Source organism: Staurois parvus, unplaced genomic scaffold (assembly GCF_062004578.1).
Source record: "Staurois parvus isolate SC_StPar_1 unplaced genomic scaffold, SC_StPar_1.0 ptg000015l, whole genome shotgun sequence".
Lineage (NCBI taxonomy): Eukaryota > Metazoa > Chordata > Amphibia > Anura > Ranidae > Staurois > Staurois parvus.
In genome coordinates, this window is record NW_028317811.1 from 2,945,634 (window position 1) to 2,965,000 (window position 19,367).

Here is a 19,367-nt window from a genome sequence, read left to right on the forward strand (position 1 = left end):
GGTAGGTCCTGACCACTGCGGACCAGGAACATCCCATAAAAGTCACTGCAGGTTTGGAGTTGCTCTGACCCATTCATCTAGCCATTACAATCTGACACTTGTCAAAGTCACTCAAATCTTTATGCTTGCTCATTTTGTCTGCTATTACGTCAGGGACAACATATTCACTTGCTTCCTAATATATCCCTCCTATTAAAAGTACGCCTTGTTTTTTTTTCACTGAATATAAATTATTGTCTGACTGGGCAAGGCAAAGATTGTGATGTCGTTGCCCCTCCTCTCCACCCCCAATCTGGGAATGTTTTCATTCACTGAGAAAAACGCACGCTGTTTCTTCCTTGGCAGCTGTGCCAATGGCAAATAAGAAAATAAGTACATGCGCCACAAAAGTGTGAGCGCACAAGATACTCCGACCCCCTCACAGAACATAAGATAATGCTGGTACCCAGGAGATTATTAATGAATGTACCCAGATATGAGCTGTATATTCACAGCTGAAAAGGTATTCAACAGCACCAGGGGAGCTACTCAACAGGAACACCAAAGGGGAAGGGGTACAGAAGTGCAACACTGGGTATGAACAATAAAAGTGGTTTGGAAACAATGTGGCTGCAGGAATCCCTCCTGCTGTGCTACTGTATTGTGACAGTGGGGACTCTCTGCTATCAGAATACACTGATGAGCACTGCAGCCACTGATTGATCAAGGTTTTCCAGCAATCCTGTTCATCAGAAGACAGTTGAATGATCGGCTTCTGTCAAACTAGTAGGGCTGCACTCAGATCAAAATGGCAAATAAGAAAATAAATACATGCGCCACAAAAGTGTGAGCGCACAAGATACTCCAACCCCCTCACAGAATATAATATAATGCTGGTACCCAGGAGATTATTCATGAATGTACCCAGATATGAGCTGTACATTCACAGCTGAAAAGGTATTCAACAGCACTAGGGGAGCTACTCAACAGGGACACCAACGGGACAGGGGTACAAAAGTGCAACATTGGGTATGAACAATAAAAGTGGTTTGGAAACAATGTGGCTGCAAGATTCCCTCCTGCTGTGCTACTGTATTGTGACAGTGGGGACTCTCTACTGTCAGAATACACTGATCAGCGCTGCAGCCACTGATTGATCAAGGGTTTCTAGCAATCCTGTTCATCAGAAGCCAGTTGAATGATCGGCTTCTGTCAAACTAGTAGGGCTGCACACAGATCAAAATTCTGCAAAGCTGGCTGAATTACAGCCTCTATGTACCTAGCTTTAGGAGACGTTGTGGTTAGTATTTCTTAGAGTCTGGTCTGCTTCAAACTGCTGGAGAATTGAAAGGGGTCCATATGCTCACACTACCCATAACTCTTCTGTTAGTAAGAACTATATCCATAGAGCTGTTAGGTTCTTCTCTTATCTTGGGAGAGATCTAAAATGTTCTTTATTAGAATTTTTTCCCCCAGGTAGAGAGGAGATAACAGGTAGATGGTTTAAAAAGGAAGATGTCCAACTGAGAGATATAATGGGGGAGGGGAAATTGAAGTCTTTTAAAGATTTGGCAAAGGAAAAGGGAAAGATTTTTACTAGGTTAGATGAATGGCGTTATCACCAATTAAAATGTTTTTGGGGAAATCTCCCAAAGCCTCTGAGAATGAAAAAGAATTGGAAATTGTTTGAAAGGTTGTTGGATTCACAGGGGGATGGGAAACACGGAACAGCTAGAATATATAGAATTCTCACAGAATTAGACACAAACACAAAACCAATGCACATGGTGAAATGGGAAAGAGATATGGGGGTGGTATTAGATGAGGATAAACAGAAAAAAAAAAATAATTAGCCCACGAAAATGCAAGTTTGAGGGATGTAGAAATAAATTATAAATGTTTGATAAGATGGCACATTACACCAAGTGTAGAATATAAGATAAGTGGGGAAAAATCACCGTGGTGTTGGCGAGGGTGTGGAGAAGTAGGGACAGTGTATCACATTTGGTGGGAATGTCCAAAAATTCAAGTATTCTGGAAAACAATAGTACATTTAATTGAGATCATAACTGAGATAAATATTGGGTTTGCTGCATAGTTCAGAGCTATCAGTTAGCAAATATAAGAAATTAGGTTTAGGGTATTATTTGAATGCTGCAAAAAGTCTGATCCCTAAGTATTGGAGGAAAACAGAAGTACCGAAAGAGGAGGATTGCATAGAAAGAATAAACTGGATTAGTAGGATGGAGAAGCTCTACTATATGTAGGAAGATAAGATGTAGATATACTATGCGAAATGGGAAAAATGGGAAAACTCTGGAGTAAACGTGAAAAAGTGAAATGTAGGATGATATAGAGTGGGTGGATGGGTAGGATATTCTTGCTTTAGATGAGAGGTCGTGAAAGAATGCAGAGTGGGGGATTGGGGGGGGGGAGGGGGAAATGTTTTAAGAGGGAAAAAGAAAAGTAATAAGAAATAGTTATGTATATTTATTGTGAATATGATGAAAGTGTTTATTATTTTGAAAAATTAATAAATATTTAAATTAAAAAAAAAAAATGTTCTGTATTAATAAAGACTCCATGAAGGCATGTTCTGTGGGGAGCAACTGTAGGAGAAAAGTCTTTCAACCAAGCTACGTAGCACATAAAGTATAGCTGTTGTAGACCCAGAAAAGTGAAGTCAAGCCTACGGGCTTTTGTTTTGTGGGAGATCCCTTTTAAGAAAAAAGAGATTGCAACTTCAGCTTTTCTTCCAACTTTTTCCTATAATGTAGACCACCATTTCATCTCCCTGAATACCTAAAATGTAACCATCAATAAACAGTGAATTTTTCGGCAGTGTCATTTGTAGCTGTTTACTGCTTTGACCTCTCAACCTCTAAGGAACAGCCTGTGGTGATCCAGGCTTTTCTGTTTAGTTTCTGCTACATTGCCTACTTGAACTTTTGTGTTTACTTACATAATCTATGCTACGTGCGACTTTTGTGACATCCAAATTCTTGTTAACATCTGTGACACATCGTTCTAAAGGAAATAAACATTGAAATGAAAGATATTTCAAGTCTTATGTTATGCTTCCTCTCTAACGCATTCTGTCATATTTTAACAAGTACCCATAAATAAGCAGAAGTGTTTGACTCCAGTGCTGTGATGGACTGTGGTGTTCACCTCTGTATCATAAATCAAGAATACAAAATATATTTTATGGAACACATCAGCTAGTAATTGTACGAGCCTAAGGGCAGCAGAGGTGCATACAGATTGTTAAATTGCTTTTTACATTACTCAAGTTTATGGAGTTTACTATCTACCATACAAAACCATTGTTTTAAGGTACTGAGAAAATATAGTTTTAACATGTGCTCTTAATATTCAACAATAAAAAAAAAAAAAAAAGTTCCTTAACAACAACAGACGATACTTTTAAAGCACCAAGTAAAACTATGTGTGTATGTACACATACAGTGGGTAAAATAAGTATTGAACACGTCACCATTTTTCTCAGTAAATAGATTTCTAAAGATTCTATTGACATGAAATTTTCACCACATGTTGGTAAAAAACTCATGCAATCCATACATACAAAGAAACCAAAGCAAATAATTTTAGAAATTAAGTTATGTGTAATAAAATGGAATGATACAGGGGAAATGTATTGAACACGCTAACTAAAATGTATTTAATACTTTCGTGCAAACTCCTTTGTCGGAAATGACAGCTTCAAGATGCCTCCTGTATGGAGAAACTAGTCGCATGCATTGCTCAGGTGTAATTTTGGCCATTTCTTCCACACAGTCTTCAAATCTTGAAGGTTCCGTGGGCCTCTTCTATGAGCTCTGATCTTTAGTTTTTAGCAAATATTTTCTATTGGGTTCTATTGAGAATTCTAGCAGCTTTATTTTCTTTCTTTGAAACCAATTGAGAGTTTCCTTAGCTTTGTGTTTGTGATCATTTTTTTGCTGAAATGTCCACCTTCGTTTCATCTTCGTCATCCTGGTAGACAGCAGCAGATTTTTATCAAGAATATCTGGGTACATTTTTCCATTCATCGTTCCTGCAAAGATATGAAATTTGCCAGTACCGTATGCTCAAAAACAGCCCCACACCAGGATGCTTCCACCTCCAAACTTCTCTGTTGGTATGGTGTTTTTGGAGTGATGTGCAGTGCCATTTGACCTCCAAACATGGTGTGTATTATGGCATCCAAAGAGTTAAATTTTGGTCCCATCTAACCAGACTATATTCTCCCACTATTTCACAGGCTTGTCTAAATGCTGTGCAGCAAACTTTAAATGAGCTTCAACATGCTTTTTTTCAGCAATGGAGTCTTGCATGGTGAGCGTGCATACAGGCCATGGCGGTTGAGTGCATTGCTTATTGTTTTCTTGAAACAATTGTTCCTGCTGATTCCAGGTCCTTCTGAAGATCTCCACAAATGGTCCTCGGCGTTTGGACAACTCTTTTGATAATCCTTTTCCTTCCTCTGTCAGATATCTTGCGAGGAGCACCTGGTCATGGCCAGGTTATGGTGAAATGTTTTTTCCACTTCTAGATTATGGCTCCAGCAGTGCTCACTGGAACATTCAAAAGTTTAGGACTCCTTCTGTAACCAATGTCGTCAGTATGTTTTGCAACAATAAGGTTGCAAAGGTCTTGAGAGAGCTCTTTGTTTTTACCCATCATGAGATGTTTTTAGTGTGATGCTTTTTTATAGGCCATCAGTTGAGACTGAACCATCTGATATTAATTTGCACTGACAAGGGACAGGATTGCTTTCTAATTACTGATAGATTTCAGCTGGTGTCTTGGCTTTCCATGCCTTTTTGCACCTCCCTTTCTTCATGTGTTCAATACTTTTTCCCTGTGTCATTCCATTTTATTATACATAACTTAATTTCTGAACTTATTTGTTTGGTCTTTTTGTATGTATGGGTGGCATGGGTTGTTACCGATATGTGGTGAAAATGTCATGTCAATAGTATCTTTAGAAATGTATTTACCTAGAAAAATGGCAACGTGTTCAATACTTATTTTACCCGCTGTATATGCATGTATGTAGACATGTATATATTTACATTTCCAGAAGCACAAATAATCAGTTCTGCCTGGCAAGAGGAAGGTCACTTAATCATCCTGTCAGCCATTAACTTTTAAAAGTGAGAGTCCTGCCTAGAACTATCTGCTTTTATCTTTGTTGGTCAAAAAAACTTCTTCTCCTTTGCCTCCTGGTATCTGTATTTTAAAAAACAATTTTATTAAGGATGTGTCCTAAAGTCACCAGTGATCAGGTGCAGGATCTTTCAATCATAAGAAATGTCAATATGAGCTTGACTTCCCTGGCTACAACTTATCCCCTGCAGATAAACTTTACCATTCTCTTCTCAGCTGAAAAAGAACACTGTTTATTGGACAGTTGAAGGTTGGAGCTTGGCTCCAGCAGACAAGGCATAGTTCAGTTGGGAAAGTTAAGCCTCAGAAACAAAGATATAGGGGAAAGTCTTTTAAAGCTTAGCTCTAGAAAAAAACCAGTCCTCCCATGCACAAGGATTGCCCCCACACTGCAACTGCTTGTTTGGTCTATGACAGGGGTGCTCAACCTTTTTGAAGAGCGAGGGCCACTGAAGTGATCTGGTAAACAGTCGTATCCACATAATGAACATTTTCCTCTTGCAGCCACAGAATGCCGGTGGGAGGGAAGGGAGAAAAAGCGGGCTTTCAGGGGTTGCAGGAGGAAATGGAGAGGAACAGTTCCTCTATATGCAGCTTCTGTTGCCCCTTCTACCAAGTATAAAACAGAATATGACAGGGAGGCACACCTGCCCCCTGGAGAAAAGGCCAGGGTTGCTATTGTGGCCCCTGACGCTACACCAGTCGTTGGGGGTGTGTGGTTAAAACACATTTCAACTATGGGGTTTTCCCATCCGCCCATCCCCAAACCGCAAATATAATAGACCCCTTACTGTCCTGAGCCCCCTATTGGCTGCTTTCACACTGATGCACTGCAGTTTACCTGTACTTGACCATAGACTTCTAATATATGTTTGGAGTGTGGTGCACTTTCAGAAAGCGCACAAATCCCATAGGATATAATAGAAGTGCACTTCCTTGGTTTGAGGTCAAGGGCCACATCAGAGGTCATTTAAGGCCACATGTTGCCTGCAGGCCACAGGTTGAGCACTCCTGGTGTAGGGTATAGTAAGAGCACTTCCACTTACCTGATCCTTTTCTCCGCTGAGAAACCGCATTTATTTCTGATCTGATAGTGGACTGTCCCTCGGAGTCCTCCCATCTAATGCAGGGCTGTGGTCCCTTCATCAGTCATTATGACATCAGAGAACTTTAGACCGCTGATGTGCAGAAAAGAAGAGGCTGTAGTGAATACATAAGTAAAACTGCTTTTCTCCGTCCCCCTAGAGATAGACAAAGCAGTTAACTCTTGCATTGCAGAAGCAGCCCCACTACAAGGGTGGATTTTTAGTTTTCCCAGAGTTTAGCTTAAAAGAAGTTCTCCGATATAATGTTTAAAGTGGAACATCAGCGGGAAGTGGTTGGACCTTGTAAATGACCACTAGTGTGGTGCTGCTCCCTTGATCTGCAGCAGGCTTTTTTGTCACTCCAGATATTAGAGAATTTCCAACAGGTTTATATAGAGCTGACATTTATTACCAAGAGTGCAGAGGTTAAGTGTATGTAAGGGAAAAACATTTCAGTTTGGATAAAGTGGGGAATGGTTATACCCTTTGTAAAATTTATATTGCAGTTCACCCCTCTTTTTTGTCCTGGTGACCATTGTCACCATGACAGAAAGTAAAGGGAGATCTCAAATTGTAGAGAGGGAAGTGGAAATAATCCAAAGGTGACAAGTAGTCTGATGACAACTATCTAAGATGGAATTTCCCTTATACTGGGAAGAGTGAACAAAATCTTCCCTGCAGAAACAAACTGCAAAATACAGTATAAAATCTTCCCTGTTCTCAAAATATTGCTGTGTGTTCTCTTTAGTCTCGTGACCTAAAATCAGGACTAGGACAGTGCAGGTGTTTAATGTTTACACAATCCATACACCTGTCTGTGATCTTTCAATGTTTTAGTAAGATCTCAATTCAGGACTTCTATGCTGCAAAGGATGCTTTCTAACAATACAAAATGAAGAAGAAAATTCTAGTGTTGTGTGTTCCACTTCCAGTATTCTGCAGTTTTCGTAAGTCTGTATTTTGTCTTCCTTTTAATAACTCTATCTACACTAGCTAGGACGTGTTTCTTCAGGGTATTTAAATATGTCTAATGGTGCACACGGGAATAGACGTATGCATACACACGGGTTATACTTAATGTTGCGTGAAACGGCTGAAGAGCATTTATGGCAGGATGCTGTGTGGTCACCCATCCTACTTAGAGTAATTGATTTAAAGCTTTAGCTTACTTACACCCTGTTCAATGCCAGTAGAATGGATGTATTGTGAATGTACGTTGACTCTTATATTGTGAATTTTCATAGACCGTCTGCTGAGGATAATTCTTCAACTGATGAAGATTCAATGGAGCTGAAGCAGATAAAAATTGAGCCTGCACCTTTGGAGTATCCAAATCATGGAAGTACTGTGTCTTATCGCAAGACCCTGCGCTTGTCATCAGAACAAATAGTAGGAATCAGTTTCTGCTTTTAATTGTAATCTCTTTCCATGAACATCTAGTTTATAACCTTTTTGTGACCAGAGGTTTTGATGCCTAAATGCCCACACCAATTTAACAGTATCTGTATACATCACTTAACGTGGCAAAATAACTCTATAGGCTTGTCTCCAAACAAGCCTACCCCACTCTGTGAGTCCTCAGATTTTTGCTAGTTTTCTAAGGTGATGGTATTCTTCTCCTTCAGAGAACTCACTCTTAACGTAATCACTTTTTATTTTTCTTAATTTCATCTTCAAATTCTTCATTCATCAAGCTCTGTCATTTCAAAGCCATGGTTTCTAATTTTTAGTAACTCTTTAATGACTAGCATAGTACCTACCACTGGATTGGCGTAAGGCCAATGTGCCAATATTTTAAAAGATGTCAAAATATTTACCAAGTAATTATAGACCTGTTAGTTTAACTTCTATAGTTGGGAAGATACTGGAGAGTTTAACCTCCCTGGCAGTCTAACTAATCAATATTTTTGAATGTCAAAGTGGTTCATTTTTTTGCATGGAAATTTGTTGTTTTATATTGTAGGCCTGTAATTCTTAGGAATAACTCACTTAAATCTGTCCAAACAAGAGTCTAGTAAACATCCCGGGTATGATAAAGTTTGAAACCCGAAATCATAAATTATAGTATAATAAATAATAATAAAAAATAATACATTTAATTCAATATTGTAATCAAACCAAAAACACGAAAATTTGAAATAGAGCACCAAGTTTGAACATCGCTGAGCTCAGTCGCAGAATCATTGTCAGTTGTCAGTTTCCTCACAAATCACTATTGCTCAATTCTGCAAATGACTCTAATTCAATATTGCTGTTCCCTAGCTGGTCTAAAACTGCTTTTGACTTAAAGTGACGCTTTTTGGATGCCATGGACGTTTCTCAGTTTCCAGGCAGAAAGAATGGTAAAAGTGCAGGCAGGCCACGGGACAAAGCGCTAGGGACAAAATTTAGGTGAAATGGTTTGATACAGTAATGTAATCCTAACAGATTACAGTGTATTGTGTGTGTGTGTCATGTTTTTACTTTTTTGAATCTTCCACCGGTTCCGCCCCCCGTACGTCCCAAAGCTCTCTGGGAGCGGAACCCAGAAGACGGATGCCAACATGGCTGGGGGACACAATGGGAGGACATCGCGAGATCGCAGGACAAGGTAAAGCTTGAGGGATCGCTGCAGTGTAATCCAAGTGTTGCTCGGGGTTACCGCTATTGGTACTGAAATTAACCCCGAGTCACACTCGGGATTACCGCCAGGAAGGTTAATAAAAGCCCACATAGATGAGTTCTTGCTGAAAAAAAATATTTTAAGCAACAGACAGCATGGATTCCTGAAAGACAGAAGTTGTCAAACAATTCTGATTTCTTTTTTTGAGGAGTTGAGTAAAACCTTGGACAGAGGGGTGGCGGTGGACGTGGTATACTTGGATTTGCAAAAGCGTTTGACACAGTTTCGCACACATGTCTAATGTGTAAGGTAAAGTCTGCAGGCTTGGTAAAATCCATATGTAAATGGATAGAAAACTGGCTAAAAGATCATATTCAGAAAGTAGTGGTTAATGGTTCATACTCTGAATGGTCTAGGATTGTCAATGGTGTACCCCAAGGTTCAGTGTTGGGACCCTTACAGGATGTCTCCAACTTACAAGCTGACCTCAATGCACTGTTTAATTGGGCAACTATGTGGCAAATGAGGTTTAATGTTGATAAATGTAAGGTTATGCACTTGGGGGCTAAGACTATGCATGCATCATACATACTAGGGGGAGTACAACTGGGGGAATCAATGGTGGAGAAGGATCTGGGAGTTCTGGTAGATCACAAGCTTAATAATGGCATGCAATGCCAAGCTGCGGTTTTTAAAGCGAGCAAAATCCTCTCGTATTAAAAGAGGAATAGACTCCAGAGAGAGAGATATCATTTTACCCCTGTACAAATCATTAGTAACACCTCATCTGGAATATGCAGTTCAATTTTGGGCACCAATTCATTATTGCCCACTAATGGGCAATAATGTAAGTTTCCCTGTATTTCAGATGCACAGATTATTCTGTAAATGTGATTGGATACCCTTTATCCAAGGGCATAAAGTTTATGCAGCATTAGTTGGGGAGGAAATTGGGGCAAGTCTCACCACACCAGTGATCATAGTCTTATGTCTTGATATTAAAACCTAAGAATAGAAATTTCACATATTGCTGTTTACCAGGTGTTCAATTTAGCAGCTGAGTTACTGGAATGTTCCCTTTATTTCCACCTGGTAACCCTGGCAGTAACATATTTCCTGTCCTAGAGGGACAAAACTCAATCAGTGTATCCATAGTGGAGCAACATTGTCACCCTAGGACAGGACATCTGCTAGGAATAAAGGACACCCCCCTCCCTGCTCTTATATGGGGGAGGTATTCTGTAGTCCAGAGTGAACAATAATAACTGATAGGTCAGCAGGGAGCACTACAAGTTATTGGCCTACTAAACTCCTGGCAGGATCAAAATATATTTTTTATCTTATTATACATATATAATACACCTTCAGTGGCATGTTTAACAGACTAAAAGGGAGCAAAAAAGTAAAGTTGTTAGGTTTTGCCTACGCAATCTTTACAGATTTGTTATTGCCAATGAATTTGTAACTTTTACTAGCTGTTCTTGTAATAAACCACTGCTAGTTGGTATAATCACTCTGCTTCTAAGTATTACAGCTTCCGTGGTAGGCTTTGTTATTTCCTCTGACAGCCTGCTCACTGGACAGAGGAGTTGATGACAATTCATTGTCCAGGTGGCATAGGAAGGTGAACTGCTGGGCAGTGTGCAAATCCCAAGACTAGGCTAGACAAGGCTATACAGAATTACGCATCAACTGGAAAATTAAACCGTGAACAGTTATGTGGCTGTGTATTTTTATCTGTTTGCCTGGACTATTTAGCTGGTTCTAAAGCCAAGTTGTTTCGTTTTTTTCTTTTTCATGCATTACCTGCATTATGGTAAAAAACCTTCCACTAGTTGTTCCTCCCACCCCCCTCCCTAAATACCTACCTGAATCCTGTATTGATCCACTGCTGTGCCCGCCTGCAGCAGCACTTGTATCTCTCTCTGCTCTCACAGGACACAGAGGCAGCAGTGGGAGCCATCGGCTCCTGCTGCTGTCAGTCAAATCATGTAAGGGAGGGGGCGAAGCTGAGCCTTGCTGTGTGTGTATATGGGCACACACAGCCTGGCCTGGAAGTGTTCCCGCATGTTTGCCCCCATAGCAAGTGGTTTGCTATGGTGGCACCTAGAGAAGAAAAGGAGTGCAGAGTGCCAACTGGAGACCCCAGAGGAGGAGGTAAGAGGACACTCTGTTCAGATATCCTTGTATAGAGCCGATAGTTATAAACCCCTTTTATTGTAGGTAAAAAAAAGAGCCTTTAATATCACTTTAAATTTTTGCTAGCCTGGTAATGTGTATCAATGTTCTGAGTAAGTGTCTGCTGTGTGTAACTTTTGTGGTAATGAGATGACTGAGGAATGTCTGATAACCCTAGCAGCTGTTCAGGGTCTGTATGAAATGTACAATGATTTACTCATCGGTTAAGAATAGTGTACAGTGGTATATGTGACTGTCTTGTAAAACCATAACCAGCTGTTCAGCTTCCACATTACCCAGGTGTGTATGTGCACAATGGGAGGAACATAGTCACCGTGTAAGGGGGGAAAAGAAGAATAGATGGGAGGTCGTGTCCTTGTACAGCTACAATGTTCAGTGAGTCACGGCACTACCGACACAAATATTTATTGGAGATTACATCCAATCTTCTTCTAGACTGTCTGCTAGCAATCACAATGCACAAGTGCATATAGACATGTAAGCATGTGTGTTTTTAATGAACATTCTTTTCTGTTGTCTAATTCGCAAAAATCAACAGAAAGATGTAGTGTTCCTACATGTAAGTGTAGATTATGTATACGCTGCCAAGGTAACCTGGAAATACAAAAAAAAACATTTTTTTTCCCTCCACTAAACCCTCTAAGTGCTTCCTTTTTTTTTTATTTCTTTATTTTTAACTGTGCTTGAACGTAATGCTTCTGGATCAACTGTGGGTATAGGATTATAACTTTCTTTTTTTTGGTTCAACTGGATGGACTTTGGTCTGTTTTCAGCCAGACTATGTAATGTAAATCACACTGCATACATTTCTGTACTATGATATACGGTATTTTTCGCTCCATAAGATGCACTTTTTTTTTTTCCCCAAAAAAAATGGGGGTAATGTTTGTGCGTCTTGTGGAGCGAATATTGAGCAGGCATCCCACCCCCAGCCCCCCTGCCATGTTAGAATACCGGGAAAGCCAGCAGGGAGGGGGCGGGGTCAGGTCCGGAAGCTCCACTGACCCTGCCCCATGCAACATGTGTGCTCGAGAGGGAGCTGCTGTAGTAGAAGTTGTGATGTGAGTGGGAGCCCCGCCCCCGGACCTCAGAGAGGATGCTGAACACGGCTGGCCAGGTATGTCCTCTCCCCCCCCCCCCCCCCCCCCATAGACTGCCTGTGGACTGTTATACCAAACCCTGACCTGTTGTTAATAAACTGTACATCTGTGCATTGCTGAAAGAACTCTGTAATATGTCTGTAGTCTCTAGTCATCTCCAGTAGTGTGTCTGCAGTCATCTCCTGTACTATGTCCGCAGTCATCTCCTGTACTATGTCCGCAGTCATCTCCTGTACTATGTCCGCAGTCTCTGGTCATCTCCTGTACTATGTCCGCAGTCTCTGGTCATCTCCTGTACTATGTCCGCAGTCTCTGGTCATCTCCTGAACTGTGTCTGCAGTCTCTGGTCATCCCCTGTACCGTGTCCGCAGTCTGTGGTCATCTCCTGTACCGTGTCCGCGGTCTCTGGTCATCCCCTGTACCGTGTCTGCGGTCTCTGGTCATCCCCTGTACCGTGTCCGCAGTCTGTGGTCATCTCCTGTACCGTGTCCGCGGTCTCTGGTCATCCCCTGTACCGTGTCCGCGGTCTCTGGTCATCTCCTGTACCGTGTCCGCGGTCTCTGGTCATCTCCTGTACCGTGTCCGCGGTCTCTGGTCATCTCCTGTACCGTGTCCGCGGTCTCTGGTCATCTCCTGTACCGTGTCCGCGGTCTCTGGTCATCTCCTGTACCGTGTCCGCGGTCTCTGGTCATCTCCTGTACCGTGTCCGCGGTCTCTGGTCATCTCCTGTACCGTGTCCGCGGTCTCTGGTCATCTCCTGTACCGTGTCCGCGGTCTCTGGTCATCTCCTGTACCGTGTCCGCGGTCTCTGGTCATCTCCTGTACCGTGTCCGCGGTCTCTGGTCATCGCCTGTACCGTGTCCGCGGTCTCTGGTCATCGCCTGTACCGTGTCCGCGGTCTCTGGTCATCGCCTGTACCGTGTCCGCGGTCTCTGGTCATCGCCTGTACCGTGTCCGCGGTCTCTGGTCATCGCCTGTACCGTGTCCGCGGTCTCTGGTCATCGCCTGTACCGTGTCCGCGGTCTCTGGTCATCGCCTGTACCGTGTCCGCGGTCTCTGGTCATCGCCTGTACCGTGTCCGCGGTCTCTGGTCATCGCCTGTACCGTGTCCGCGGTCTCTGGTCATCGCCTGTACCGTGTCCGCGGTCTCTGGTCATCGCCTGTACCGTGTCCGCGGTCTCTGGTCATCGCCTGTACCGTGTCCGCGGTCTCTGGTCATCGCCTGTACCGTGTCCGCGGTCTCTGGTCATCGCCTGTACCGTGTCCGCGGTCTCTGGTCATCGCCTGTACCGTGTCCGCGGTCTCTGGTCATCGCCTGTACCGTGTCCGCGGTCTCTGGTCATCGCCTGTACCGTGTCCGCGGTCTCTGGTCATCGCCTGTACCGTGTCCGCGGTCTCTGGTCATCGCCTGTACCGTGTCCGCGGTCTCTGGTCATCTCCTGTACCGTGTCCGCGGTCTCTGGTCATCTCCTGTACCGTGTCCGCGGTCTCTGGTCATCTCCTGTACCGTGTCCGCGGTCTCTGGTCATCTCCTGTACCGTGTCCGCGGTCTCTGGTCATCTCCTGTTTCGTGTCCGCGGTCTCTGGTCATCTCCTGTACCGTGTCCGCGGTCTCTGGTCATCTCCTGTACCGTGTCCGCGGTGTCTGGTCATCTCCTGTACCGTGTCCGCGGTGTCTGGTCATCTCCTGTACCGTGTCCGCGGTGTCTGGTCATCTCCTGTACCGTTTCCGCGGTGTCTGGTCATCTCCTGTACCGTTTCCGCAGTCTCTGTTCAGAATATTTTTTTTTTCTTGTTTTCCTGCTCTAAGACCTAGGTGCGTCTTATGGAGCGAAAAATACGGTATGTATTGGCCGCATTGTATATTGTAAAATCAAGGACATCGCCTTTTACTACAGCAGTCCATGAACTTACCCTCTGGCCCTCTAGGGTCTTTGCTGTCACTTTTTTCAATATGAAAATAAAATTAAAGTGTGAAGTTACTCTTGTTTGCCATCTGCAGATAAATCCAAGCCCCTTCTGGGTGTATCTTGCTGCTTTCGGCTTCCACAGTGCATTCTCATTTATTAGAGCCCCCTGGCATGCTGTATACTTTTCTAACATTACTACTTATGAAGAATAAATACTCTGAATAACATAAGAGAGATCTGGGAGACAACTTCAACAGCTGGTTCAAATTTGGCTTCATTATGTCCTGCTACTTGTTATATAGGTAACTGCTTAAAGTAGTATTAGGTCCCATTCACACTTATGAATGGGGCCATTACCAGATACATGCAGGAGACCCAGCGGGGGGTCGTGGCAATTAACTACAGGAGGCAGCCCCATTGAAAGCATTGAGAGGGTGACAGCTCTCAGGTAATCACAGCCACTTGCCTGTAATTGCTCATGGAGTGATTGGTCCTGAATGCAACCAGTCTGTGTTCAGGGCCGAGTTGACCCAAATAAAATATTTTTTTTACGGAATGATGCAGATTTTGTGTGCTCTAATGGACTGCTGTATGGTTACAGTAGGACCATTCCTTTAGCAGTATGGGTGACTTCCTCACTGCTACCTGAACTAAAACGAGTCAGGCTGCATCCTTCTCCACTATTCAGAAGAAATCTTGTATTTTTATCAATGACTACTCAATTTCTTCTATACCTGCAGTTCTGTCTCACATCACGGGATGTGTGCACTCAATATTTCCCCCATGGCTGACGCTAGCAATGCATGTCCCATTGCGTGCAGTATTCAAATGTGCATGCACTAGTAGAAGTCAAAGGCATCTGCCTACCTCTCTGTCTACAGTTTCCATGAGAGACCCATGGACAGGGAATTGGGTAGATCTGCACAGAGCAGCTACATGTCATTTAGTAGTAAGTGATATGCGCTTTATTGCAGTGGGTTTAATAACAAATTAATGATTAGATTAACAGGCGGGTTATTATCCTGAATCAATTGCTACACTGAAATCCACTTTTTTTAGTTGGTGATTATAGTTACTGAATAATGTAGTACTTCTAGATTGTAAGCTCTAACGAGCAGGGCCCACTGATTCCTCTTGTACCAAATTATATTGTAACTGTAATGTCTACCTCAATTTTGTAAAGCGCTGTACAAACTGTTGGCGCTATATAAATCCTGTATAATAATATTATTATTATTATTGTAGTGTAATAACACCTAATGCTGCACATAGAAATTAATGCAGATGTAGATAATGCCAGTACTTCAAATGTTTTAAGTATCACATACAGTTGCATAGTGCAAAACCTTTACCATATTAATCATTATTGTAGAAGTGGTAACTTCCTGTGAATTTGGATACAAGTTACCATCTTCCATTCAATACTTATACAAAAGATAAAGATTTCCAGGCAACCCTCAGGAGGACTGGAATATGGGGACTGTATATGTGCCAATAGCCCAACAAATATTAACAGTAATTCATTTTATTTGTACTTTAAAATTCAGTTAAAAGACATATCATTAGAGTCACCAGAACAATTGTATGTTAAATAATCATATAGGACTGGGTGGATCAACACGTTTTGAATATAAATTGTTTCTTCAACATCCATTTGCTTGCATAGTCTTCGGATATGGCTGGTAACAAATGTCTACAATATACAATACAATGTGCCTTTTTTTTTCTTTCTCTCTCTTTCTGCTATCCCTCCTCCCCGCCTGCTTTCCCTGGGGTGCAATGTGTGGTGCAGATACAGTATGTTCTGTAATAGGATTTGTTATTGTGCTAATTTTCCCTATGGGGAAGCTTAATGCATTGTTTATATTGTGATATTTGTTTATTGTAGACCTTTGCTAGCAGCCATATCCTTACCCTAGGTTCACACCTAAGCATTTTGCAGAAACGCACCACAGTCCATTTAACATGATTTCCTATGGGACACGTTTACATCTCCGCATTTTCATCTGGTGTGTTTTTTGGAAATGGTCAGGGACTTTTTTGAACACAAACTCAAACTCAATAGGCAAACAGGTCAAAGGCACATCACGCTAAACAGCGGTGTCCAGTCCACATTGCATATAAGTCCAAAAAAATGGAACCCTGGACTTCCAACAGGCTAACATGTTTCGAGGTCTCAACCTCTTCCTCAGAGTGATACCATATAACATAAATCATATAAGGACCACAGAGCACATAAAACACTTTTTATTAATTTTTTTTATGCTTTCCACGTGTTTTATGTGATCTGTGGTACTATGATTTATATTATTTATTTTATATGTTATCACTCAAACGATGTCTGCATTTATGCTTCATTCTTATTTATGATGGCATGTAAGAACAGCTCATGTGACGCCAGTCTCCATCTGTGGTGCAACCTGGGACAGCCCACATGTGTTTCTAGAATCTGCAACAGCTAACATATATAAGAGAGACACAGACTCACTGCTTGGTGGCTCAGAGGAAGAGGTTGAGACCTCGAAATGCGTCAGCCTCTTGGAAGTCCTGGGTTCCATTTTTTGGACTTGTATGCAATGTGGATTGGACACCGCTGTTTAGTGCGATGTGCCTTTGACCTGTTTGCCTATTGTGAGTACGATACTTACTTTTTATCCTTCCAATAAATTTTTTACAATAATGCACTAGGCCTTTGTGCCCTCTGTTTTAGTTCCACTGTTACTTTTTTCTCAAACAAATGAAATTCTAATAGACCTTGGACATAAAACGTGACTTGTTTGATACTTATGTTTGTTGAAGATAACAAGCTGTGTGGGATGTGTTGTGTGGGGGACACTAGATAACCTTGAAGCACTCTTCTTTCTTTCTTTTTTTTTTTTTTTTTTTTTTTTTTGGAAGGGTCCTAAGAGTGTCTTCTTAGAAGTTTTCATTTTATGTAAGCCTGGAACACTGAGCATGATTTATATGTCTGGATTGGTAAATGGTTCTTCCATTGTCTATTTTAAACCAATAATTTATACCTATGAGAAAGAACAGCAGTGACGCCAAACTAAGTTCTTGTATGACTGTATCCATTTAGTTTTAGTGCATGCATAGAAAACTGAGAGTGCGGCATTCTCTGTGCTCACTGAGCCTACCCTGGGGATAACTGGGAAAACACATCTCTTATTTCTCTGTCAGATTACTTGACGTTATCTTAGTACAACACTCTCAAGGGAAGCTGTGCTCTCACTGATAGGACTGTTTCTTAAACACTGAGAAACAATTTCTGTGCCGGAGCCAACTGGAAAAGACAAGTTGCGTGTTAGAAAAAGTGCCGATAAATGATTTCACAAGGGAAATCCTTTTTTCCCCCTAGATAAAAACAAATGTTTGTGCTTGATCAGTAACTTCTGCCCCTGGAACTGCAGACATTCAACGACTCAAATTTTTATTCATTTTGGATTTAGTGTTTTAATCGAATTCTCCCCGTTATTCATCCCTCCTGCAGACAGATAATTATGATTAGGATTTTGCAGTCAATTATCAAGAAGTCTAACGATCAACTTCTGTTGAACAGGGATGGCCTTGCACAGATCAAAATTTGGCTAGTCCCTGCTGAATTTCCAACAGTCTATGGACAGCTTTACACAGCAATCAATCAGATTATAATCAGATTATAAAAACTTCATGGTGCAGTATTGTTAAAAAACAACTTCATTTATTATGCACTCATTGCACGTATCTCAAAGGGTGTCCCAGCCGACACCAGCGTTAACAGCATATAGGAATCACAGTGAAAACGAACCCAGCCACTCGGCACATGCGCAGTAGTTCGCTGAGAAACGTAATGACGTCACATCAATCAAGCCCCGCCCTACGCGTTTCGTCATCGATGACGAAACGTGTAGGCAATGCTTTAAAAACCTTTACAGGTTACCAGTTTAGAATTACACAGGAGGTCTGTTGTTAGAATTATTGCTCTTGCTATAACGTTTGCGGCTTTACCAAACGTGTGGTGCGAACACCGTTAACATATGTGTATGTAACCTGTGTATGCATTCGCCTTTGTGTGCAAGCACAAGGGGAGAGATGCGCTTTACTTTTTTATATTTACACTTTTTTAATATTTTTTTTAAATATTTCTTATCACAGGGGATGAACAAAATCCCTTGTGATAGCATAGGCAGTGACAGGTATTGTTCATTAAGACCTGGGGTTTATTAGACCTCAGATCTCTCCACTGCCCTTCAAAACATCAGGTCAAACCAAGGTTGGTTTGATCTGATGTTTCACAGGCCAGTAATTGTCCGTTTACATTAGACAAATCGGAAGTGACAAAATACTCATTGCTTCCGGTTTCCTAGACCATGGAGATGATTGGGAAAGTTCCAGTCCTTGGTCAGCTGTATGGTCAGCCAAAGGAACAGCTGACCCCCTCCCGCCGCCTGTTTAAAGCAATCCAATGGCCAATTAGCCCCTCAGATCGCTTTTGCTTTAATCAGCATCTTCGGCTGAAAAGACTGATACAAGGTCATTGCTGCTACAATGGCCTCGGTCAACCCACTCAAGCTCTTGAATGTACAGGGATGTCCTTGGGTGGCAAGTGGTTAATCTACTGTTCTAATGTCTCCATCCTCCTGAGGAAGTGGTGACATCCATGAAACAAGTTGCAAAAGGCACAAATACTTTTTTTTTTTTTTTTTTTTTTTTATGTGGGATGCTTTTATTAATGCACATTTCACAATATATAATATTTGGTATGATTTTGGTTAATGCACATAAGAAAAAAAAACAATTGTATAGGGTGTACAGGATTCTTATGAAGTAGTGCTGCACTGTTTTTGTTTTTAAGTGGTATTATCTTTGTTTATATGAGAGTGGCATAGGGTGTGGGCAGCTACTGGAATTAATTAAATTTTTTGTTATTTTTGCTTAATCTGATTGGTTGCTGTGGGTTTTTTCTTTTTTTTTTTTTTAATACTCCTTTTTCTTTATGCACATTTACTGAGGAAATCTCCATTTTCTCTTTCCCCCTGCTTCTTTCCTGCTGATGTGTAAATGATCTATCTCATTTTATGATATAACTGCTGCTCAGTTTGTAAAAGATTGGCATACTTTCTATAGAATACACATGACCTTACTGTTTTCTTTTAGGAAAAGTTAAAGCTTCGAGATGGTCCAAATGACATTGTCTTTAGTATTACAACCCAGTATCAGGGCACGTGTCGTTGTGAAGGCACCATTTATCTCTGGAACTGGAATGATAAGATCATTATTTCTGACATCGATGGAACAATTACTAAGTAAGTTTAGCCTACTTTTAATTTGTTCTTGGCCA

The 19,367-nt window shown here is 41.6% G+C and overlaps 1 protein-coding gene across 1 annotated transcript in view; it reads left to right on the forward strand.

The window, feature by feature from the left end:
* LPIN2 (lipin 2) overlaps positions 1-19,367 on the forward strand; it is a 157,934-nt gene that overhangs the window by 119,107 nt on the left and 19,460 nt on the right. Inside the window, exons 14-15 of the mRNA XM_089678201.1 lie at positions 7,481-7,625; positions 19,184-19,332. Coding sequence (XP_089534327.1) covers positions 7,481-7,625; positions 19,184-19,332 — 294 coding nt within the window. The remainder of the gene's footprint in view (positions 1-7,480; positions 7,626-19,183; positions 19,333-19,367) is intronic.